Source organism: Opisthocomus hoazin, chromosome 6 (genome assembly GCF_030867145.1).
Source record: "Opisthocomus hoazin isolate bOpiHoa1 chromosome 6, bOpiHoa1.hap1, whole genome shotgun sequence".
NCBI lineage: Eukaryota > Metazoa > Chordata > Aves > Opisthocomiformes > Opisthocomidae > Opisthocomus > Opisthocomus hoazin.
The window spans coordinates 9,524,606-9,549,488 of record NC_134419.1 but is presented as its reverse complement, the minus strand read 5'-3'; the positions used below and the strand labels follow the sequence as shown (position 1 = coordinate 9,549,488).

Below are 24,883 nucleotides of genomic sequence, written 5' to 3'. Positions count from 1 at the left end.
TCCCCTCTAGGATGCTGGGGAGAGAGTGGCATGAAAGAGGTGGAGAAAAAGACAATGTGGCACTTATCTATTTGCCTTGCCAGTGGGTAAATGGGCAGGAGAAGGGACCGCTGGTAAAAGGATGCAGGAGCAGCCGGGAGGGATGGTTGCACCACAGAGCTGTGGGGAGGTCCTCCCCGAGGAACCATGGAGCCAAAGCTCTCGCAGGGGGCCTGCTGGGAAAATGTTAGCCACAGTCCTGCCTGGCTCCCGCTCCCCACTCACACCTTTTCCACTCTGTTAATTATTACAAGGGGAGCGATGAAGGCCAATGTGCACCAAAGTCCAGTGTGAGAGAGAAAATCAGCAGTTCGCTTGCAGCCATGAACCAGCCAACCCCAGCCACCACGGAGCTGCCTGCACTGCCGGGGGACACAACAGTAGCCTTTGGGGTGGCAGACATCATCGTCGTGGTTTTTTACTTCGCCTTTGTCCTAACTGTTGGAATATGGGTGAGTCCCCAGGGTAACTGGGTTTGGGTTTGCCTGAGGTGGAAAGCCTTCGGTCCTCTTTGGATCCCTCCTGGCTACAAAGGTGTTTGCCTGCAAAGGGCATCCCCTGCACACACCGTTATCCCAGGCCCTATTGAGCAATTTGGGGGTGACAGTGATCTTCCTGTGAGCCCTCACCCGCTCATGGGGACAACCAAGTGCTTGTTCCCTGGAGGTTGTGCTGGGGGTGATGTCTACCTCCCATGCTTCAAAGTAGTCTCATATCAGGGTGTGGGTGGGCAGAGGGTGAAAGAAAAGCCAGGGCTGGTGTGGGGAAGACTGAAATGAGACTTTAAAAAGCTTTGGAAAAATTTTTGCTAATTATTTGTTCATGTTGCTTTGCAAAGACCTCTTTCATAGACACCTATAGTGTTTTGGTTGGCTGAAGTGTTTCTTCCTTCCCAAATGGAATATTCAAGGAGAAGTCATTAAATAGGTACAAGCAGCCGCTTTCCAAAGCTGGACCATCAGAAACCTGCACAAAGAGAGGCAGAAGCAGTGGGTGAAGCCTGACTTACTTAACAGACACACGAAAAAATTTTTGGACCTGATGCTGAAACCAGGCATTCAGGCTTCTCCTGGCTTGATGGCAGTGCTGCTCACCAGTCTGGGTGCTGCTATGTGCAGCAGGTGTTTTGCAGCAAACCATTGTATTATGGTGCCTGACTGAAAGTTGTGGGTTGCTGCAAACAGCAAGCACAGTCAGCCTCGGCCAGATCAGAGGGGCTTGCTGGCCTATGGACATCCTATTGCTCTTGAACTCCCTGCGGTTCTCATGCAGTTCCTAGATGGGGCTGTGTGATGTGGCCATAGGAGAGTGGGGCTGCTGGAAACTCTGAATCCACAGCGGTGGGACGAAGCAAGGCAGGAGGAGCTGCAGCAGGGCATTGCTAGCCATCCTGGAGTGCGCCTGCATGTCATGCCCAAATGCAGTCCTTGATGGCATCCCATGGGGTACAAGGTTGTCCTCTTATTCTTACCCCTGTGCAATGTTCTCCCGTGTCTGAAGGTGTTTGCTAGGGGTGCTGGACACTGAGGAGGGAAATGCTTCCCCTTAATGCATGCCATCATCAGAACGTGGGCAGCCTTTCTTGGAGCTGCAAACGTGTATCTTCACAGGGCTGAGAGCAGACAAACCCCTAGATTTCTCAAAATTAGATGACCTTCACAGGGGCCCTGCTTCAGCCTGCGTCAGGGCCATGCACTACGTGTCTATACTGCTCTGAGTAGGGCGAGCCAGTTGACTGCAGTGGTACCCAAGGGAGTAGGACTGAAGTGGTGCAGGAGGTTGCTGACGGGATGTTTCAAGGCTACTGGGATGGGCATTGGGTCTAACTTTGAGGGTGGGTGAATGGAGGAAAGCACTTCTCTCTTTCCTGTCCTTCCAGTCATCGATACGAGCAAGCCGGGGGACCATTGGAGGCTATTTCCTGGCTGGACGATCCATGACTTGGTGGCCTGTGAGTGAAACGCATCCCTCTGTTTCTCGTGGTTCTAAAGCAATTCCAGGTGCAGGGAGGGCAGGCCTGGTGAGGGGACCCAGTCCATACACGTTTTGACTGTGATCTTGAGATGAAGAGGATCCACCAGGAATCATCCCACACAGGTTTGCTAGTGGGCTACAGTGTGGAGCTGCCGGGCCAAAAGGATAGTTCAGCATCTTCAGGTTTTTTCAACTCTCAATTTCTCTCTGAAAGCCAGCAATAAAAATGTTCACGCTGATGAAAGTGAGGGAGCACTGACTGCCTAGATGGGTTTGAAACTCTTTGGCCCCTACTCACCAAAGATACCATTGTCCCCAAGCCAAGAGAGCATTAGGTAATCTAGGAATGTGCTATTTAGTAAAAAAAAGCATTAAGGGACTAAAGAAAAAGTAATCCCAAAGCCCAGGACTTTCTGAGCCCTTGCTATTTAGAGTAAAGTTGAGATTATTGACTAACGATGTAAAGATATAAACTGCAAACCACTGAAGTATAAATCTTCACTATGAAGAAAAAAAAAATCTATTGAAGGCATCTTTTCTTGGGAGTGAAAGGTACATATAAAGGTAATTTAAAGTTTGAAAGGAATAAAAACACCGCAGGAATAAAGAATCTTCTCAACCAATGCCAGACTAGCACCATATATCTCTCCAGTGAGTCGTGGGTAACGGAATGCACTTCTCAACCAAAATAGTGTATTTTTTTCTTTTTTTCCTTTAGATGTACATTGCCCATAAATTCACTAGGCTAGAATTTCAAGCTCTTCCATCAGAGACACACAGACCTCCCTAAAATCTGTTATTTCTTAAATGGTCTTAATACTTCTGTCTCAGCCAAGTGACATTTAATGGAAAAGCTCAGCTTGATGGTTTTCTCTAATTAGGACGGGAAAAATTAAAAGATATACAGGTGGAATATTTTTTCCCTACCATTGCTCTTATTTTCTTTAAAAAAAACCAAACAAACCCCAAAAACATTCTCATTGCTTTTGGCTCCAACCGCAGATGGCCACAGAGTTTGCTGGGTACAGTTGGGTCTTGGGTCTCCTGAGTTACCATTCTAGATTCAAAGCAACCTCTAATGCTGTTCAGTTTTCAGTTTTGTTTGTCAGAGGTCTGATTCCACCTCTGCAGCACTCCTCCAGGCTCAGGTCCTCATGGCCTTCACCTTGAGTACATGACTGGCTTATGTGTATTTTGTTTGGTTTTTTTTTTACAGGGGTGACAGGTTTCTACTGTGTGTTAGACAGCCGCAACTAAACCCTGATATTACATTGCTGCTGCTGTGCAATGTGTCTTCTGTATTTCTGTGTCTGATATTGATGTCAGGAAAACTCTTTACATTTCTTGAGAGCACCAGTTCCCACTTCAGTTGCAAATTCATGTTGCAGCAGCCAGCTCTCTAATCAAGAGTTTTCTTACACGGACAAGAAGGCAGAGCTGTTGGCAGGAATCAGTGTGAGTGTTGATGCCATATTAATGTTTTACCTTGCTCAGAGGTGAGAAGCAGATCAAATTCCCTCATTCCTTGTTTCACATGTAGCAGTACTAAGGAGAGAAAAGCTCCTTCTAGGTGATGTGGCTAAAAGCAAGCTTTCTCTAGAGACAAAAGGGCTAGACTTGTCCTTTGGGTAACTTCTCATTTGACCCTGAGAGAGATTTGACGTTGGCATGCAGAAAGGAGGTGAGGCTTTGTGCCAAATAAAGGTAGTTAAGTCAGACAGTCTTTGCCCTGTTTAAAGCACCTTGGAGCTTGCATTCTTCTAATTAGGGTGTCAATGAGCCATGGTAGGGTAGTTTACCATGCCCACAGACTACAGTTAACCTGAGACGTTAGCATTTTCCAGCCTGCTACAGAGCTGAAGATCTTTGAACCTATGTGTTGACATTAAACACAAAAGGCCTGCATGTTTCTAACAACATCTCTGCTATGGTTCAGGAATCTCCTCCCTTAGGAGGAGCTCCAAGAGAGCACTTCTGTCACCATGGCTATGCAAATCACCACATGCGTGTTCAGTGCAAGACTTGAAAGAGTCTGGGCTGTCAGCAAGGCATGGAGAGGTAGAACAAGGGTCAGCGAGGCTGGAGAAGGCACATTGCTGGCTGAATAACAAGGGAATGGAGAAATCCATCATGTTTCATGGACACTGAGGTATCTGGGGCTGCCACTAGACTTCCTTCACCCGGCTCAACTCCCCATAACAGTTACGTTAGGAGAGCCATTGACAAAGTGAACCCCAGTTCTAAGATTAAGCTTTGCATTGGTGTGGAGGCAGTGGAAGGGAGCAGACACACTCACTTTAAGATATAAAAACATAGTTTTCCTCAAAAGGAGAAGAAAACCCCAACTTTTTAATAGCACCCAGCTACCTACTTACAAGGAGACAAGGCCCTGGGGAAAGGGAGTGTTGGGGGAAAATGCTTGGGCTGATACAGAAGTTCCTGAAGGTGACTTTCTGGGTTTTGTGCCTGTACCATGTGTTTCAGATTGGAGCATCCCTGATGTCAAGCAACGTGGGCAGTGGCTTATTCATCGGCCTGGCAGGCACTGGAGCAGCTGGGGGTCTTGCTGTTGGAGGCTTTGAGTGGAATGTAAGAGTCAGTTATGTTGGCAAGTAAAATGCCACTGTTTACAAAGGGACTGGGGTTTGTCTCCAAAATCAGGTGCTAACAGTGTTGGCAACTACGAGTTCTCAGGTCTCAGGAGAGAAGCCTCCAGGCATTCAGAGAGCTTTAAGAACACGAGAACTTTATTTTAGTTAAAGTGGAATCCACTAAAATTATTAGCTCTTTGACCTTCCCAGAAGCACATAGCCATATTTTTTAAGCTTTATTCTGCACTCATCAAGATTAAAATAAAAGATAATGAATGCTGAAAAGGTACTTGGATAATCACAGGATTCTGGGTACAGGGAGTTTGAAAAAAAGCAGTATATACTCCTGACTTCAGTGTAAAGCCATGAGACTCAGCAATGCTGCATTCACCTGTCAGCTGCCAAAATGTGACATCTCTGGGGTGAACATGTGGGTGCGAAGGCAGGTCTCATTCTGCCCAGTTGAAGTGGCCTGGAAAATTGCTATGAACACCACACAGAGCATGAAAACCAGGCTCTTTGTGTGTGATGCTAATGAAATTTCTCAGCTGCAGTGATGAGGAGTGAGATTAGTGCCAGCCTCACAATAAACATCACTCACCTAACTCTAAATCTCTTGTCTATATCAGCAGAGACTGCTAATAGTGCAGGATACTTGCCAAGCACAGGGCCCACCTAAAGCTCTTTCCTGGGATATCTATTCACGGCATTAGTTTTTTCTAAACCATTAAGATCACCTCCAAGTCCTTTGTGAAGAAACCAGAGCCTGTGTTCAGCCTGGTGCATGTGGGACATACCAATATCATTGTACTTTAAGTAAATCTATTCAAGTCATTTTAGAAGCTCATGAAGACAAGATTGTATGTCAGGGCAAATCTAACTTTGTGAGTTTAGACTAATTTCTTTGAAATTGGAAAGGGAGCTCAGATATGCCATTATTCTCTCCTTTCAGCATGGGACATCACTCAGCTGCACGGATCACATTATCATCCTTTCCCTAAGCAAATCTCTGCCACTGCAGGAGCCATGGCTGTTCTCCTCGATCATTCATAATCTGTGCTCCCAGGGCTCAGTTTCATTTCTGATAACTTAAACAACCAACCAAAGTAAAATCTGGACTAATGTAAGGTACTTCGATGAAAGGTAATGGCCTGAGACAGCCAGGAGTTGAGGTTTGATAATCCAGTGGCTTTTATTTATGTTCAGGATCTTTTTTTTTAGGGGGCTTTTGCTGGGTTTCAGAGAAGAAATGCATGATGGGAGATGCCTTTGCACCTTCCAAAAGACCCTTCACCTGTGGCAAGGCAGCTGAACAGCCCCTTTATCTACCAGAAACAGAACTACATATGTGTCAGCCTACAAGGAGAACATCCCAACAGAGTCTTGCTGTTGCTTATTTTTATGCTCCTCAGGGATAGTCTGCTGCCTCAGCCTCATCACTTGCTAATCAAGCAACAAACAGATGCTCCCATCCTTCTCTGAATCACTTAACTCTTCACTGCCACAGAATCAGTGATTTCAAAGGCCACCAAATACCACACCATCTTTCAGACAGACAGAGCAACAGTATACACCAGCTTGCCCAAATGACCATGAGATGAAACAGGATGTGCCACCCATGACAGAGAGACACAGGGCTTTGGAGGAAGACTTCAAAAACTTTTGATTATATTGTAACAAATCCCGTGTTTGTCATCTCATCTTCTGAGCAGGGAGAAAAACTCAGACTGCTTCCCAAATATATTTCATGGCACCATACCCTTCTGGTTTCTTAGGATGTCCACTGAAAGAGAAGAGAAGGATGTTCCCATGTTTTGAATCATTGCCTTTATTTTCTCTGTCTCCTCAACAGGCTACCTGGGCACTTCTGGCTCTCGGCTGGATCTTTGTGCCTGTTTACATTGCAGCAGGAGTGGTCACCATGCCTGAGTACCTGCAGAAGCGATTTGGAGGGCAGAGGATACAAATCTACATGTCCGTACTGTCCCTCATTCTCTATATATTCACCAAGATATCCGTATGTATCCAATTGGACACAACCCTTGTGTCTAGGGCAGGGGCAGGTCATCCTGGTACAATGCAGGACTGCTCAGAGATAACTCAGAAGTCCTTGAAAGGACCAGCTCAGCTACCAGAAACAGTAGCAGTGTGTTAGCGTGCAGCTTTGCTCAAGTAAATACCTGCCTCTGTATTGATCATGGAGACCTACCCTAAGAGAGATAGCCCTCGTTAAACAGCAGTGCACAGTGAGAACTTTACAGGGATATGGCAGGTAATGACTAAACAGTAGAAGTACCACAAGCTGTCTGCCTGCTTTTGCTCTTCTATCAGGTCAAACCTTGGGCAATACAAACAGGGCAACTGCAGCATTACCCCATCTGAGGAGCTGGCTAGCTGCATCTTGTAGATGTGAAATTCTCTTAAATTATCATAAATCTGCTGTTGTTCTAGGAGCTGAGTTTTCAGCACTAGGTATGTTATGGTTATTCCTCCATCTTTCTGTCACTTGTATAAAAAGGGTATGGTGAAAGGGGGGTAGGTTCTCGCTTAAGACAAAACTCAGCACCCTTCCTGTATCGCTTGTAGCATTGTACCCTACTGGTAGCCAAAAAGCAATGTAAGCTACTGGGTATTTCCCTTTATTTAAATGCTATTAATAAAGCGGCAGAACTTACACTCAGAGATTTGCTAAGAACTACCTATGCCCTTGCAGGGAGAGGACTGTATTTGAGAGTCCATTACAGGAAATGAAAATGTCAGTTAGTTGTCTCCAGCTGATTGTCCCATGGACGGTACAAGCCAGTTTTCACTAGAACCAGCTGAAATATTTAGATGTCCAACTGCCTTAGAAGACATTGACTGGAGAAGAGGCAACCATGTGCCTTTTTGCAGATGGCTTCAGGGTCCTTCTCCCAGGCTTATTATGTCTCGGGTCCTGGAAGGAGCATTAAGAGGGATTCCATGCTGGGAGTATGGCATAGATTTCCTCCTCTGATAGCCAGCTCTTCATCATGTCACCCATTGATCTTACCACTGCCTCCAGGACCTTTGCTCTGTGGGACTGAAGTATTGCCCAGGGTGACATCTTGCAAAGAGGCATTTGGAGCACAACTGGGCACATGAAGAGCAAATGGAAGATCTCTCCTGCGACAGCACCGCAGTGTACGCAGCTGCACAGTCAATGTATGGGGCGAGAACAGACCAGTCTTTCAAAATGACCTACAGCAGAACAGTGTTTGCCACTGCCTTTCAGAGCAGGACCCTGGCCTCAGTCATTGCTGTTTCATCTTGCTGGTTTCGCCTCTGTGCAGCTAATTCACGTGTGACTGATGGATGTGGCTGGTGGACTTTATGGGCATGACAGGTGCTTTCTATTAAGCAGTGCTGTTGTTTGTAGAGAGCTCATTTAGCGGCTGGCTGGACAGCAGGCAGTTGGTTACAAGAAGGATTTGTCTCCCTGTGCTTTTTGCCCAAACATAGGTTAGCAACTAGGGCATTGCAGAGTCTTCCTTGCTTGCAAACAGAGATCTCAGTAAACAGTGTTGTCAAAGGACTGATCCTGCATGGCTACAGAGGTGTTTGTCTTTCCTGCTGGGAAGTCAAAAACCAGAAGACACTGTGGTTCCTGTGGTGTACTGACAGCGTCTGTCCTGTCTCAGGGTTGCAGAGGTCAGGAGTTGCACTGGGTGCTTGCTTTTAAGGTGCTTACTTCAGGCACAGCAAATAGAAATCTTGCCCCATCCCTTCTGTCCCCTTTGGCAAATGTCTTTACCTGTAGATCACCCCATACCAGATTTGCAGGTGTCCTTCAAGCTGATTTCCCAACATACACATCTCCCCTATCACCTTCTGCATTTGAATGATGTTATCTGTATAATTCTAGGTTTCGCCCAGTTTCTGGTTTCACTTTCTGCCAGCAGGTCCAAAGAAAACAAAGCCCATGGGGATTTCTTTTTTCCTAGTGAGGTCCTCAGCAGGTATAACCTGTTTTTCTGAAGCCATTCTAGTCTGCTGAACTGGGTGAACAGAAAAGCAAGCTGTTGACCTTTTCAGAATAACAAATCATGACACAAGACATCAGTGATTCTTTAGGGGTCTTTCAAGCAGCAGTGTCTCCTGGCCACTAGGCCACCAAGATGTAGTCTTGGAAAGAGCCTGGTCTCCACTATTTGCCCCCCCCTTTCCCTCCTGTGTCTGTCTGGATACGTGGGCTCCTGCTCCCCACAGACATCTTCACAGTCAGCAAAAGGAGTGACAGTTTCCACCAACGCCTCTCTGTGCCAGTGAGGATTACTTTTTAGTCCCTTGGTGTAGGACCTTGATTTTTATCCTCCTGCCGCCCCAGGTCCAGCTGCTGAGAGTTCTGACCTGGAGGAAAGATTTTCCTTATGCTGAGAACAACAAGGTTCACAGCCAACAGCCCCATGCTCTCTTCTCCTCTTCCACTTCACCTTCGTGGTGTCCTCCCTCGTCAATTCTTTCAGCCGCAGAGGGCTGCAGGCTGCTTTATTAGATTTCACTTGCACGAAGCACTGCTAATGCCAGACTGCCCTTGGTTTTTTTCATTCCAGACAGACATTTTTTCTGGAGCGTTGTTCATCCAAATCTCTTTGGGCTGGAACCTCTACTTGTCCACTGTGGTCTTGCTAGCAGTGACTGCTCTCTACACTATAGCTGGTAAATAGCTGATTTAAAAATAAACCTTATAAACTTCAACCTAGGATATAAGTTTCCCCTGTCTTGCATAGGGGAAACTATTCGGGTCCTGGTCTGAGGGAGGGATTCCCCTGCCGCTGGTAGTACCTGCCCTGTCACTCCCAGGTGTTGGGGACCTCTGGCCATTCCCCTCTCCCATCCTGGCCCGAGGGAAACTGGTGTGGGGGGATCACCACTCTTTTCTAGAGGATTTTCTGACACTACAGAAGGCTCCCAGCTCCCTCTGTGCAGATAGTTACCACTGCCCATATTTGCTCTCTGTTTTTCATCTTTTTGCAACATTAGCAACTTTATCTGTCTCCAAGTCCTCTCATGAATGCAGAAAAGACCTTCAGGCCATTCCTCATGGGTGGGCTTGTGACAGCTATAGGCTCCTGGGGACCAGCTTAGTGCCAGCTTCTCCCAATGGGTCTGTCCTGAAATCACAGGGCTGGGGCCAAGGAAAACCTTTTTCCAGGTAAGGTACCTGTTTCGTTGTACATGGTGACACACTCTGCCTGTTGTCTCTGGTTCTCCTGACAGGTGGTTTAACGGCTGTGATCTACACAGATGCACTGCAGACCCTGATCATGGTGCTGGGAGCTTTAGTCCTCATGTTCATAGGTAAGGGTAACCTGCAGTGGCATCATGGTACCATGGTTTAATGGACCCAAGGTCATTAGACCTTAGCAGGGTACCTCACCCTTTCATGCATGGTACAGAAATGAGTTTTAGCCACTCACAGAGATGGTGTCAGCACAACTCTTATTCAACAAGTCGTCAGACCTGCTTCATCCTTTGCACTGACTGTGTGGAGGTGAGGTTCTGGATGAGTTCACCTCACTGGTTTGGGTTTACCTGGAGTTGCCAAAGAGCTTGCAACACTGCGTTCCCAGAGCTAAATTCAGGTCTCACTATGCTTGTGTAAATTCAGAGTAATTCAGCTGACTTTTCCCTGTTGACTTTGGGAGTTACTGTGGATTCATCTGGGCGTAACTGAGCATTATAAAAAAAATAAAAAAGCAACAAGGAACTGACCATCATCAGTCTCTGCTTTAAGCCTTCTTGGCAAACAGAAATATAGATGTATCTTGTTTCATGTCATACTTTCCTGCTTTGGCTCTTGGAGGGTGTACCAGCAAAGACTAGATGCTGACAACATTGTGGGGATTAGGATCATGGAGATTTTCCTGCATTGATCCTCTTCCAGGATGCACTATTAAAACCACAAGGACTCTGGGCAAAATCCAACTGACTGCTGTAGAAACCTTGACTGTCAAAAGTGAGGGTGGAATGGAAAGAGAGGAGATAAGAGGAAGATAGGAGGAAAGAAAAGTAATCATGAGACTCAGATCAGGAAATAACTTTGCAGGATGCACCAGACCTTAAATCACTGGCATTTTCTTTTCAGGATTTGAAAAAGTCGGCTGGTATGAAGGACTTCAGGAGAAATACAGCACAGCAATACCAAAGGTTATAGTCCCGAACACAACCTGTCACCTCCCACGTGCGGATGCCTTTCATTTGTTCAGGGATCCAGTCACAGGAGACATTCCTTGGCCTGGCCTTATATTTGGTCTCTCTGTGCTGGCTCTTTGGTGCTGGTGCACTGACCAGGTGAGGAAAATCTTTCCCTCTGCAGGCAGACCACCACGCTATTATTTCCGGTCCACTCCTCAGTCTGTGGATCTGTGAGCTGAAACATGACTGTGTGTCACTGTGCAGGAGTTACTATCTTTTTACTGGTCTAGACCAGAATATCTCACTCCTTCCACCTTCTCAGCAAACTGCTAATTTTGTGCACTTCTTAGTGCAGAAAAAGCAGGTCATTTTTTTTCTGTGTTTACTGTGGGCTGGTGAGTACTGGGAGTCTTCATGCAGTTAGTGTGACAAGGATATGAAAATGTGGATCTGGAGCTGGCTTTGCAGTGACCTTGTATAGACCTCCAGACAAGCCATTCATATTCCCGGAGGTCTCACATTTCTTCTTCCTTCCAAATGAGGACAGCTCTAGTTGTTTATCAAGACACAATGCTTTTGTGTTTTAAAATGGGATAATTACGAAAACTCACCACTGAACTTTTACCAGAACACCTACGGTCTGCTTTGTTCCTTGTCTCTTGCTGCCGTACAGCTGCTGTCTCCAGTCCTCACGGTGGCTTCATTTCAGTCAAGGGCAAAATGATTCCTGTACAGGAAATTTCCACACTGCTCTCTCCTATAGCCTGTGCACTGAGCTCTGAGCAGTGACAGCAGGCTGCAGTCAACCGAGATGGGAAAGTTGCCATTGCCATGCAAAACACCCTGGGATCCTACCAGATGAAAGTCATCTACGAGAACGAGAGACACAGAGAGGATGGATCCTGCTTTCTCTGTAGTGTTTCTGTTTTACTCTCTGCTCCCTTTCTGCACTGATTGCAGGTGATAGTCCAGAGGTCTCTTTCTGCCAAGAACCTCTCCCATGCCAAAGGTGGATCAGTGCTGGGAGGATATCTGAAAATCTTCCCGATGTTTTTCATTGTCATGCCAGGGATGATCAGCAGAGCTCTTTATCCAGGTAAGCCTTCCCATGTTCCTTGCCACAGGGCTTTATACCTGCCATGACCACTAATCTCACTCACATAGGTCCTCCAGCACTTTTACGCCTCAGAAACTGCTGTCCTGCAGGCATACTCATATAGATTCCTGTTGTACAATGGTGTTCCCATGCCCTTCCTCCACCTCCAGTGCTCCCACCATGGCAGAAGTTGCTGGGAGTGTCCATATGGGGCATATTTGCCATTGGGGTCATATAGCTCCATGCTGTAAACATTGCATGCATCTGTCTATCTGGAGGAAATCAGTGAGATGAAATAATACACAAAGCACTGAGATTGTCCTTCAGGTCCTACGAATTACTTTCATTAGGTATTTGGTAAGAGTTTTAGCAATCTGCCACACAGATTCATGCAGTTCCTGGTGAATTATGCAAAACAGCCCTCCTTTGTGAAAGAGCGAGAGTTGTCCTCACGTCATCACCCAAGGAGCTCTCATTGCTGGTTTCTCCAGAGCATGCCACTTCCCAGGAGAATACCCCAGTTAGGAGGACCACTCCTGGAGAAAAGTGTGTCTCAAGTGCTTCTCACAGATTTCCTCAAATAGGAGTAAGTCAGCTTGCAACAACCTTGGTAACATAGCTTAGAGGTTCATGGAAAAAGTCTAGTTCCCACAAACGACAAATCATCAAGGGTTACAATTATGCAACATCCAGAAGAATTATATCTGTGCCCTGAACAAAATTGCAAAATGTCGTCTTGAAGTTTCACCTTTATTTTACAATGTAAAATGTTCTTCAGCTCCATTCATTCTAGCTGTATTCCAGCTGCACCTCTGAATATATACGAACCCGCACAAGGCGTCGATATCTGTTCCCTTGAATTAACTTATGGTTCAACAGGGTTTACACTGACTTGTTATTTTCCTGTCTTCTACAGATGAAGTGGGTTGTGTGGACCCTGACATCTGTAAAAGGGTCTGTGGAGCTGCGGTGGGTTGTTCCAACATTGCCTACCCCAAACTCGTGATAGAACTCATGCCTGATGGTGAGAAACCTTTACACTTGTGGAGATGGGCTTGAGCCATGCTCTTCGTGGGGGGATAAGACTGCCCTTATCCACCCTAAGTATGAGGGAATCTTTCTGCAGTTACCAGACACTGGGATGAAAAAACAGTGCTGAGAGGCCAGCGGTCTAGTCCTGATTTTCGTTCCCTTTTCTGCTCCCCCAGGGCTCCGGGGTTTGATGATTGCCGTGATGATGGCAGCCTTGATGAGTTCCCTCACTTCCATTTTCAACAGCAGCAGCACTCTCTTCGTAATAGACATCTGGCAGCGGATCCGCAGAAAGGCTTCAGAGCAGGAGCTGATGATTGTGGGCAGGTCCTCACATTTCTTTCTGTGTCGTTGCACTCATCATCTGTTTTGAGTGCAGCATTTACATTCTTCAGTCTGGACTCACTGAGAAAAATCTGGTGCCTAAAATATGGAACAGGAACAAAGCCTGGGAAAGAGCATTACATTTTCCAGCTTCATGTCAGATAGACCTGGTCAAGGAGAAACACTAAGTGTACCACTGATCTAGGTGGATCATTGCCTCTCTATTCTCTAAATTTAGCATAAATACTGCCTTAAATGTAACTTTTAGAAAAGCCAAAGGTGCTCTGGAGTCACTGTCACTGGAGGTCTCTAAGAACATGTGATTTTTTGCATCAGACAGGAGTGGTACATTGCCATTACTACTTTTTTTTCAGGGAAAAGCGCAGAAGAGCTGGGCCTTCCAGCCCTCTGTCTCTCTGACTATTTATAGTGCCCTTTGTGAGCAAGCTTTGGTACTGCATTATGTCAGAGGAATGTAAAGTTCTCATCCTGATAGTGGAATTTAAGCTGCATTCTGCATGTTTGTGGTGCTTTTCCTCTCCAGTCATGAGCATTAAGTTCAATCAGTTTGCTGTGGGGTGGCTGAAGGTTGCAGGCAATCTCAAACCCCACCACTGTGGCGAGGGGAAGTACCCCTTGTTCAGCAATATGGAGAAACCTCCATAACATAAAATGCAAAGATGAAGGACAGTTATGGCATGCACCTGAGACCCCAGAAGAGATTTTAATAAGCAGCAAATGAGTTGGAATTTGGCAAAGGCATAGACTGAGCATATTATCTGCTTGGAAAGGTGCCAGAAAGATAGCTTCCACAAGCTTCCAGCTCCCTCTTTCTGTTGCATCCAAGAACCAGTCCTTCGAAGAGCATGTCACTCTCTAAGACACACCAGCTTGAAGGGCTTGCACTGATCCAGCTCACAGTGGGAGCCACCAGGCCTCTGTGGATCTGTCATGCATGTCAACTGGCAAGTCCTAGCTCAGCTCGCTCTGAGAAGTGGTTGAACTGACTTTCCAGAAGAGAACAATTTTCTCTTTTCCTGAGTACACAGGGAAAGGTGCTTCTTGAGTGTGATCTGGGGATTCTTTCTTAGGAAATTCTGAGAGCAGTTGGAAGTGTGTTTTGCTGCAAATCTTCATTTTCAGGTGGTGTTAACTACCTGCAGAGCTAATACAATTTTATCCTCATCTTCCAGAGTCTTTATCCTCATCCTTGTAGTCATCAGTATTCTGTGGATCCCGATCATTCAATCGGCCAACAGCGGCAAGCTCTTTGACTACATTCAGTCCATAACCAGCTATCTAGCCCCACCAATCACAGCTCTCTTTATCTTGGCAATCTTCTGCAAGAGGATTAATGAGCCTGTAAGTGGAGTGTCAACAACCGATACGCATATTTAATTTGATAAGATAAATAAATAAATAAACTTCCCCTCATTACCTAGCCTTTGAGGCTCTTTAAACTTAAAGCCAGTCCAGCTAAAATGTGATGATTAGACAGCATTTCCCTGGCATACATTAGAGGATCTTAGCCCAGTCTTTAGCGTATGTGTATTTGCTTCCAAGAAGCCACTGCAAGTGGTACTTCTTGGCAGTCTCATTTGAAAGCACGAAAGGCAAAGTTGTTCTGCACTTTAGGGATGATGTGTCAAAGTCTAGTTGGAGGCACGTTGCTAGGAAGAGACTCTTGCACTGTCTGTGCTCTACCTGTTCCATGTTCCAGGGCAGCAAGAAAAATGATGCATGTCAGTGTGGGTTTCCATCAAGCATAAAAGGTCTTGGTCTGAGAAAGGAAAGGAAAAAGGAAAGGAGACAGGTGAGGAGAGGGGAGCGGAGAGAGGAAATGAAAGGGGAGGAAAGGAAAGGGGAGGAGGAGAAAAGAAAGATAAAAGTTAAGATAAGTCAAACATGTAGTGACCTTTTCTTTATGCTTGCCTTTTCTCAGGGTGCTTTCTGGGGCCTCATGGTCGGGCTAGTTGTTGGTCTCGTTCGGATGATCATAGAGTTTATTTATAGCACGCCATCTTGTGGTGAGGAGGACAGAAGACCAGCTGTGCTAAAGGACTTGCACTACCTCTACTTTGCTCTCATCCTCTGTGTCCTGACTGCAATTGTCATTGTCCTTATTAGTCTGTGCACCCCACCGATCCCTGAAGAAAAGGTAAGTGGCTTGCAGTGGCACCCTTTTCTCAGAGCCCCCACTTGGTTTCCAAAATCTCTGAAATCTGTCCTTTTCCTCCCATGGTTAAGAAATGGTCTGTAATGCATATGCTGTAAAGCAGCCCTTGCTCCTCAGCTTTCTGTTCCCCAGGTCACAGAGTGTTAATGCTTCCTGAGGCACTGAGTGCTTGAAATTGGGTCTGAGTTCCCATGCTGTGCCTAGAGCTGGGCAGACCCCATAGCCCATCATAACTGGCACAGAAAGAAAAGAAGAAGGGGAAGGAGATGAAATCATATTACAGAGCACTGCTGAGGAAGAATTAAATATATCTAATTGTAGCATCTACCCTGTTTCAGCAGAGCCAGCATCAATCTTGCAGCAAACACGATTAATATCTTTTGCAACGTGTGCATTTAGGAAAATAACATTTTGTCCCAATGTGATCTCAATTACATTCAATAACTTTGAGTCAGGCACGACTTTCGTTTACTTAACACATTAAAATGGTGCAGATTTGGGAGGCTCTATATAATAAAACCTTGAAGCAGCTCTTCCCAGTCCCAAGTTTTAAAGCAGCTGTCAATATAACAAAACTGCCATCCACCTCCAAACAAAGGTTACTGGCTAGATTTAAAAGACCTGTTTTTTTCCTGTCTAACTGCGTGAGGAAATGAAGGTGATGCCATCATAGCATTTTCTATCTGTTGCTTCCTCATAACTTGTAAAGCATTAACCAGTTCCATCAATGTTTGATTGAATGTTAGTGGTGTCAAGGATACCCCGCTCCTAAAGATTACATGAAGGCAGGTGCTCAGATAGAGGAGAGGAGAAGAGAGAGAGAGAGAGTCTGTCTTTGCTTTGAGATAAAGTCTCAGCTTTTATTAGCTATCAGAGGATCCACATGGGAGAGCGAAATACTGGCAAGCAGGCACTATTAGTTCTGCTGCTTACGTTGTTCACTACTGCTCAGGGGTGGCCAGATGGTTGCCAGCAATTAATTACTGTGGTTTAATGAGTTCCCACTCATCATCTGACCTGTGATAACTAAACATGTGCAGTGCTCCTGCCCACAGCAACAGCAAGATAAGATGCATTAGCATAGCACTGGCAAATGGTGAACATCATACCAACAGCTCAGAAAACGAAGAAAAACTGGCCACAGCAGCTACAGGCTTTTTAGTCTGACCTCGGAGGTATAAAAATATTTAAAGCACGTTTGAAGAGGGGGAGTTCAGGATGAAGACCTACTATACTAGCATCAGGGAAAGAGAGGCTAAGATAAGAAGAGATTCCTAAGAGGAGATTTTCAGTAGAAATAGGTGAGTTTATAGGTGCTAGACTTAAGGGACCTTATTTGACATATTCTTCAAAGAGCCAAGGCTCAGAAAATGTGGCTTCAGACTGGAAGTGGTCCAGGGAAGAAAGCCAGTGGGATAGTCAAGGAGGATAGGAATTTGTCTGAAACACCTGTGTGCAGTTATCTCAGAGGAACAAAGGATGAGAGATGGTGGCTGGCCCCCCCAGACACATCTGGGGAGCTAGGGAAGGAGGAAAGCTTTCTAAAGGGCAGTGCTGGTCTTGAACAAACATAGGCTGGGCTTTTTGGGAAAGTTTTCTATAGAGGGGTGTTCGGGATAACCTTTTGGTAGGCTACGGACTCCACACAGTTCTGACCTCTATACAAGACACTGCTGAAGAAAATTTATGAGAATTAATGATATTGCCTGTGGCAGTGAGAGGCTGGACACAGAGACCCAGATCAATCATCTGGCGATGGTGATGACCATCCATGACCCATGTGCCCCACAGCCCTCAGTATCTTCCCACCACAAGGAAAATGAGACAGGCTACTAAGTAATTTGTGACACTAAGTGGTAGCTAATTCCTTCCTCCCCTTAGCTTGGTAGGAATGGGAGAGGCTGCCTCTATTTGGTTTTAGTCTGATTTCTATTCAGCTTCTACTGTTTATCCCCGATTTCAACAGGAAAGTTCTGACCTTGTTCCTCAGAGAACAGCCAAAATTAAGCTGTGGATCTGAAGCCGAGGTAGGTGCTAGTATGCCATGAATCAGAGTGGGCAGCATTAAAACCAACGTTTTTCATTTCCCCTTAGTCAGACTGACCCCAAATTTTGCTCAAGACATGAGCTCAGGTGTAGGTTTGGACCATTACTCCTGGTGTCCTGCCAGCAGCTGGCCATCTCAGGTTGGTCTGTGGCTGTGCTGAGATGGCTCAAGGACAGAAGAGTTTTGGGAAGGAAGGGCAGGAAGTAGAAATCACAGTGGGTATGTCAGGCTCTAACCCTCTGGGTAGAAACCAGCACCTGAACTTTGAGTTTGGCCATTAGTGACCTCAGGTTGCTGGGTTTTGGCATGCAAGTGGGCAAAGCTGTGGTGAAATGCCTGTATGTCCCCATGATAGTGGCTGAGAGGAGGAGGCTGGTAGTGGGTGTCCTGGCTGAGAATACCTGCAGCTCTGGTGCTTCCCGGTCCCATGTGTTGGTCAATTCACTTTATTAGCCTTAGATATTTCCCCCATAAATTTTGCATGGGTCTAGTCCTGATAGCCCTTATCTGTGCAGCGCTTTGAGATGTAATGATGAAGGACACCGTACAAGAGCTAGGAATGATGCCATTTATTTTGTCAAGCAAAAGGAAAAGAAAAACAAGCCACCAAAGCCAAGGAAATATAGTGATAGATCATACGTCAGCAGATGTAAATCAGCATAGCTCCATTGCCTTCAGAGACCAGGAACAGCTGTTGAGCACAGTTATGCTGCTTTACACCAGCTGAGGATCTACACTGGACAACTTCAAATATTTAATCTCAATGCTTTTGAGATAGTAAATGGGCAAAAGGAGAAAAGAGATTTGTATCTGATGTTAGACTGGTACAGCTAATGTGCCTGGCTTTAAATGAATTACAATCCAAGAACTGCAAGCTGTAGCATTTTCTCCTGCTGTTTTGGATGCTCTCCCATCCCTGTGGTGATTGATGCTGTGCTGGAAAACAAGTATGCAAGGAATTTGTTTGGTATGCTCCGGAGTTCATATGTCTTCATTGTAGGTAGTCCATATTGTGTCACGCCGTCCTTGAAAATCCTGCAAAAGAGCTTACAATTAAATTTGAGACTGTGAAGCTGAAATACAACTGTCAGGTGCCAGATGGCATTTTGGAACAGAAGGATTTATTCTAGTTTACAAACAACAAAAGAAAAACTTTGCTGAGTTCTTGCAAGCTGCCTTGTCCAAGGAGAATGTGATTGTGAGAAGGGAGAGGAGCAGCCCACAAAGCACGAGTGCTACTCGAGGAGGTCACCTCCCCAGGAGTCAGGGCTCACCCAGACAGGCTGGTGGACTGGCAGTTCCACCTGATGTACTCCGTGGTCGGGGATGTTTTCCCTGTGCCTTGAGGTCTGGCTTTAATGGCTCCTTTAGGTGCATAGCCTAGGAGGAGCACCAAGCCTGAACCCACAATGTGCACTCTGAGGTGCTGCAGCTGAAGCTCCCACAGCATCATTTAGTGCTGCAGAGAGCAAAGCATGCTCAGCTCCGGTGGGAAGCAGGCACCCACTGAGCAGCAGACTAAGGTGGGACACAGGGCTCCCCGTGCAGTGCCCACACATGGCTCTGCAGTTGGGAGCAGAGCCACAGGGCTCCCCAGGGTCTGCCAAGCCCTTGAGCATAGCGGCATCAGGCAGCATTTCCAAGGTCCAAGCCAATTATGCTAATGCAGCTTCCCCATCAGCAGTTCTCCTTATTTATGTATTTGCTTGCTTTCTCCAGGCATGCAAACACATGCCATCATCTGCACCCCCCATCCCTTCCTAAGTCTGTGCCAGGGAAGCGTAGCCAGCCCCGTGGTGGACTCCATGGCCACACAATGCTTCTGGTCTGCCCTGGCACATATCTTTCTGGCGATGGCAAAGAGGGGGAAGGGGGACCTCAGAGAATTCAGCCAGCCAAAAAGCACTGCAGGAGATCTTGAAGCTGGAGTGTCTGTGTGATGCATCACCGGGGAGCCCTCTAGGGTGGTGGTTTGCTTTATTTGGCCATGGTCAAACCACCAGCTCCTGGGTGGGTCACTGGGATGATATGTGATGAGGTTACCTGTGTGTCTATGCTGTTTCCAACTGGGAATCGCTCCCGTCTGGCAGAGTGTGAGCCCCAAGGAAGCTCCAGCCCTTGCAGATTTTGCAGCAATGTGAGGAGACAGTCATTCAGTGATACATGGGAAGAGGAGGGGAAAAAAAAAGTTTTGGAAATCCTTTACTACCCTGAAACTTTGCTATGTGCCAGTGACATTTCCTAAGTGATTAGAAAAAAAAAAAGAATCCCTGAGAAAGATGAGGATCATCAAATCAAAGCAATTTAGCACATCATGACAAGAAAGATTAGCCCTGCCCAATGCTCATCTTCGTTGAAAATGATTTAAATAAAGCCATAAATCTTCTGGAAATTATGCAACATTTTGTGTCAGCTGGAAACTGCTGCCTAGATTTGTGTGTGTAAAATTCAAAAATTAAACTCACGCTACTTTATAAGTGACCCATTTGAGACGTTCATTTCCATATGAGCAGAGCAGGGAGGCAGCCGCTTGTCAGGGAGATGTGTGACTTTGCCTGACCTGTTGTCCCCACTGCAGCTTGGCTGCCCTGGCCCCATCCTGCGGCTTCTCTGCAGGCCAGGCGACGGGCCGGAGTGGGAGGACAGCCCATGGACCTGGGCAGCTGCATCTGGGTGGGACTGATGAGCGTGGTCCTTGCTGCCTTCCTTGGCCAGAGCACGCAGAGGTTAGGAAGTGCCGATGCCACCAAGCTGCTTGGTGTGCTGTGGTCAGCCAAAGAAGCCACAGGCCTGGCTTAAATCCATGTACCAGAGCCCCTGGGGCGGTTAACCCCACCCCACAGCTGTGAAAGGACCCCTGTGAGGTTTGCAAGATCAGCGCCTCCTGCGCACACCCTGTGTCCCAGGGAGGAGAAGACTTTCAGGCTTTCAACAGAACAAGAGTTTCAGACCTGCTGCTTTTGTAAAGCAGAGCAGACTGCAGCCACAGCAGCCTGCCCAGGACTGGCGGTCTTTCATGGCTTTTGGTGGTTCTTTCACTGAAAGACTGCAGAGAGAGGTAATGTCTTGTATTGGCACAATAGACAAAAATGGAATTAAAAAAAAAAAAAACAAAGAAAAAAAATCCAAACGAAAAAACAGAAGAGCTGTTTGGATGGGCAAGTCTTACAGTGTGTGCCCAGAGCCCATTGCTTTCTACTTGTAACTATACCTGTTGGTCTAATCTGTGGTATAATCCTCCCTGCAAATTATGGCTTGATATTAGCTGTCATGGCTCTGTCTGCCCACACAGTTGCATTTCTTGAACACATACCTGCAGTCGCAGAGCAGAGACACAATGCTGCTGCTTTTCCCAGTAAGAGCCCTGAAATAAGCTCATTTTGAAGTGCAGGTTGCTGCTCTACTGTGAGCTTGTCCCAGCTGTGGGGTTTAATGTTAAAACTGGGTTTTCTTTTCTATAAAATGTGTAAATATAAATGTGTAAAAACCTATAAAATGTCCCAGAGAAGGAGCTGGTCAAATATCAGTGTTCCCATGGCCATATATCTGCTTGCCAACACCTGACTGACCCTTCTCTGCTGAGGGTACAATTGCTGTCTGTGATTGTATCCAAAGAGGGTTATCATGGCTTCTTTTTTTTAATTGCCTGTATTACCCTTCCCTGTTGGAGGGCTGCCATTCTGGACACAGATGGTCATTATTTCATGTCAATCAAGTAAGCCTAGCAAATACGAAGCTGCTTCTTCAGTGTCTACCAAAAGGTTACTCCAGGTAGAGACAGGGATGAGACAGGTTAATTAAAAAAAATGGAAGGAAAGAAACTGGGTTAATTCACATTTTTTCTCAGCTTTTCAGCTCCAGCTGGATGTTACCAGCCTTCTTTTCCAGGGCATGGGCACCTGTGCAGAAGAAAGGTGAAAGAAAGTGAAGGAACAACTGTTGCCCCAGACCAGGTCTCCCAGCACCATCTTGGATCTGTGCCCCCTGAAGAGGGAGACGACTGGCACGCCAGTTTGGGGCTGACAGGCAATAACTTGTTTATTGTCTGTCGCACTTTGCAGCTCGCTTGCCTGACGTGGTGGACAAGACACAGAAAAGCTCCTGACATTGACCTGAAAAATTACAAGAGTGAAGCAGCACAGATGAATCCAGCCAACAGAGAGAACGACTTGGTTGAAAGTGCAGATTCAGGCAATAAGGAGGAGGCAGGTAGGGTTGCTGGCTGTGAACAAGCATGCTCATGCACATATGAGTGCCCAGCCAAGATCTCAGGCAAGTCCCTCTAAAGCTCGTGAGAGGCCATCTATTGCATTCCCTGGAGTTGGGGTTTTTATTTATGGGTAAACCAGGTATGAGGATGTGACAAATGAAAGTGTTGCGGTTCTTGGTCCTCCCAACATATCTTCTAGCATTTACCTTCACGTCACAATCCTCTGAATGACTCAGATGAGCTGCCATTCCCAAAAAACAAAGAAAACTCACCATTCAGTAACGTGTTTTTCCTCCTCCTCCCTAGAACGAGTTGTTTACCCAGGCAAACTACCCCGGTCCAGCCCTGCCCAAGGCACAGTTTATTTTAGCGCTTCCATCTGGACACTTAATAGTGTGCTGGACTCCTTAGATGGGAGTCAAGAGCCACTTACGAACATCCTTTGGGAGGGGGGAGGTCTGTGCTGCTGGGACACTGCTCCTCACACCATTGACGCTGAGGCTTTGTGCCATGACATTGCAACTATTTGTCTGTGCCACCAGGATGTTCTTGAGGAGCTCCATAGCACTACTGCAGGCATAACCAAAGCAGCAGCTGCCACTAGCGCTGTGAAAGTCATGGCAGGCTCTGTAACTTCAACTTTCAGCACATAAAAATCCCACCCTGGCCTCATCATTGCTGAGATCAGCCCCTTGTGTATGTACTAGAGATGCTTCCTCCTTACCCCTGTGTGGGCTCTGCTGGCCAAACTCACCCAGTGATGCTGTAACACACTGTATCAAAGTAGCACCACGGTCTGAAGAGACCGTGAGATGCTGGGAGAAGATGTGTGCACTTTTTGGATGTCCTAGGATAAATCTACAAGCTTCAGCTTTCTCATTTACATTATGCAAATATTATCTTTCATCTTCCCTTAGGATATAAACCATCGTTAAAACTCACACCCAAATAGCTGTGTGTCCTACTAAAAGTATTTAGTAAGCAGGAAGGCAAAGAGTCAAATGAACTTAAAGGGTTGTCAGGAGAGAGAACAGCAGCAGGAGATGCTACACAGGCAAGTTTATTTCAGAGCCGACAGAGGTTTGTTCTGCAAATCCATTTCAAAAATGTAGCTTTCTGGTTTTGGAGCTTAACCTTCCAAGGTTACAGAACAAAAGAACTCAGAAGAAAGGCACACAGATGATTTCTTCACTCCTTCCTTTTGCTGGTCAGTCCAAAGGACACTGGTACCAATTACAGCCAAGCTACACAGAAGTGAAGAACTAAAGAAATATATATATATTTTTTTTCCCCGATAGAGTAAGTTTGGGTTTAAGTTGAATGCAGCCATTCAGCATTATTTATTATTTCTTATCAATTCCTAGTTCACTTAACTAGCTCAGATTTTTAAGAACAAATGTCTTGGTATTTTGGTAATTAGTAATGATGGGAAAGGAAATGCGAAACACAGCAGTTGACAGTTTAATGAGGTTTTTTTTTCCACGTAACACCTTTCTCAAGGCCTTATGACATTCTGTATTTCAAAAAAGGTTATATTTGGAAAGAACAGCCAGTGAAATACACATGGCACAGGGCTGACAATTAAAACACATACTTCACCTGGCACGTCACGTGTAGTAAATAAGCCAGGATATCTCTAAATGGACCATCATGCTGTCAGGAGTTTGTGAAACTGGATGGAACCTGGGTCGGGGAGAAGGGGAAAGAGGTCTGTTAATTAACTAATAAATGACTGTAATCAGGCTGTGCTGTACGTGGTTCAGCAGAGCCTTCTCTTTTCCCTTCCGTTCCTACCTCCCATCATTGTCTTGCATCTCCCACCCAAGGTGCATCTCAAGCCCCACCCCATATTGGTCAGTGCACCTCCAAACTAGTGGAAGGAGGGAGGGAAGAGTCCCAGCTAGATGATAACAGCCGTTTTTTGGTCTCTCTCTCGCAGCCGCCAAGCCTCCCTGCTGGAAAATGTTATACTTGTGGTTCTGCGGTCTGTCCACCGGCCCGACGCCCACCCTGTCCCAGGAGGAGAGAGCTGCCCTGGAGCGGAGACTCACCAGCATCGAGGAAAAGCCCCTGTGGAAGACTGTTTGCAATGTTAATGCTATTCTCCTGCTGACCATTAACGTCTTTCTGTGGGCATATTTCGGCTGAGGTGGGGTCAGGCAGCATGTGGCTTTGGTTTCTCTCAGGGGTCCTCATCTTCATGTCTAGGCCAGAAGTGCTGTGTGACAGACTTTCGTGGTGGTCCCTGGAGGTGCCGGCATGCCCTGGCGCAGCCCTTCCCCGGAGGCACTGCTTGCTGGAAATGACTGCGGGACTCTGTTTCGCCGTAAGATAAAGCACGATCAAGACTCAACACTGGTCACGTCCAGGATGTAGAGGATGTGTGGGACAGCATGTGGGTCAAGTCAGGAGACCTGAGGTCAATTTTAAAGGTGCAGAGCTGAGCCCGGCAAGGAGCATAGGCTTTGGAAAGCTCAGCTATGGCATGGCTGGGTCCTCGCTCCCGTCGTGCACCAGCTTGGGGCTGACTTTTCACTTGATGACTTCTGAAGGTTTTCTGGTTTACGCTGGTGTGGGGAAGGAGACAAGCACTACCTGGGTTCTTTTTTATATGGCCAAAATTCAGATGGGGTCAGTTTGTGACCACTGGATTAGCTCAGCAGTGTCAACCTTGGCTCCCACAGCCACCCCAGGACTTGTGCTGGACCCCCTCCGCCCTCTCACCCCCACTGGCATTGGCAGTGGGGACAGGGGCTTCCCCGCTCTCCCCGAGCCCCCCCACCCTGCCCACTCTGCCACGTGACCGTGGGTCTTAAAGCAGCCTGACCCTGTTCACTCACCGGGCCAGCCCTGCCCCTCAACAGCATTACCAGCAATAAAGGTGCCTTAGTAACAAAGCCGGTTCTGACTCTGGGTTATTGTGCTTATACGTCCTGCACTGATGCACAACGGTCTCCCCGGGACCATGGCAACCTGGCTGTCGTAGAGAAAAGAAATACACCTCCTTGGGCCAGGTCTGAGGCTGGACATGGCTTTCTTGAGCAAGTCCGGGCTTCTCTCACCCATCTTGGTACCATCATGTAATGTGGCATGGCCGTAACATTTTAAACCACCACCAGAGGAAGAGACAGCAGTAGCCACTGTTGATATCTCTGGCTGGTGATTAGGATGCTCACCTGCAGAAGGCTAAAAATGCCCAGAGGGGTGTGACCCTCCACTCCAGCATCTGAGGGGCACG

General features: G+C 46.6%; 1 protein-coding gene across 1 annotated transcript; it reads left to right on the top strand.

The window, feature by feature from the left end:
* Positions 1 to 347: 347 nt before the first annotated feature.
* SLC5A9 (solute carrier family 5 member 9) lies at positions 348 to 24,223 on the top strand. Its single transcript, XM_075424045.1, has 14 exons — positions 348 to 491; positions 1,919 to 1,990; positions 4,498 to 4,602; positions 6,457 to 6,621; positions 9,176 to 9,281; positions 9,843 to 9,923; positions 10,711 to 10,916; positions 11,721 to 11,856; positions 12,773 to 12,880; positions 13,065 to 13,215; positions 14,406 to 14,574; positions 15,155 to 15,370; positions 21,497 to 21,644; positions 23,585 to 24,223. The coding sequence occupies exons 1-14, from the start codon at positions 363 to 365 to the stop codon at positions 23,791 to 23,793; spliced, it is 2,001 nt and encodes a 666-aa protein (XP_075280160.1). The 5' UTR covers positions 348 to 362; the 3' UTR covers positions 23,794 to 24,223.
* Positions 24,224 to 24,883: the final 660 nt, after the last annotated feature.

What these genes read in the sequence shown, in the direction of transcription:
- SLC5A9 (XM_075424045.1), top strand. Translation starts at nt 363, where the DNA reads ATGAACCAGCCAACCCCAGCCACCACGGAGCTGCCTGCACTGCCGGGG. An exon ending in TGCTCTCTACACTATAGCTG is followed by an intron (nt 9,282 to 9,842) that starts GTAAATAGCTGA and finishes TTCTCCTGACAG; the next exon opens with GTGGTTTAACGGCTGTGATC. An exon ending in CACCGATCCCTGAAGAAAAG is followed by an intron (nt 15,371 to 21,496) that starts GTAAGTGGCTTG and finishes CGCACTTTGCAG; the next exon opens with CTCGCTTGCCTGACGTGGTG.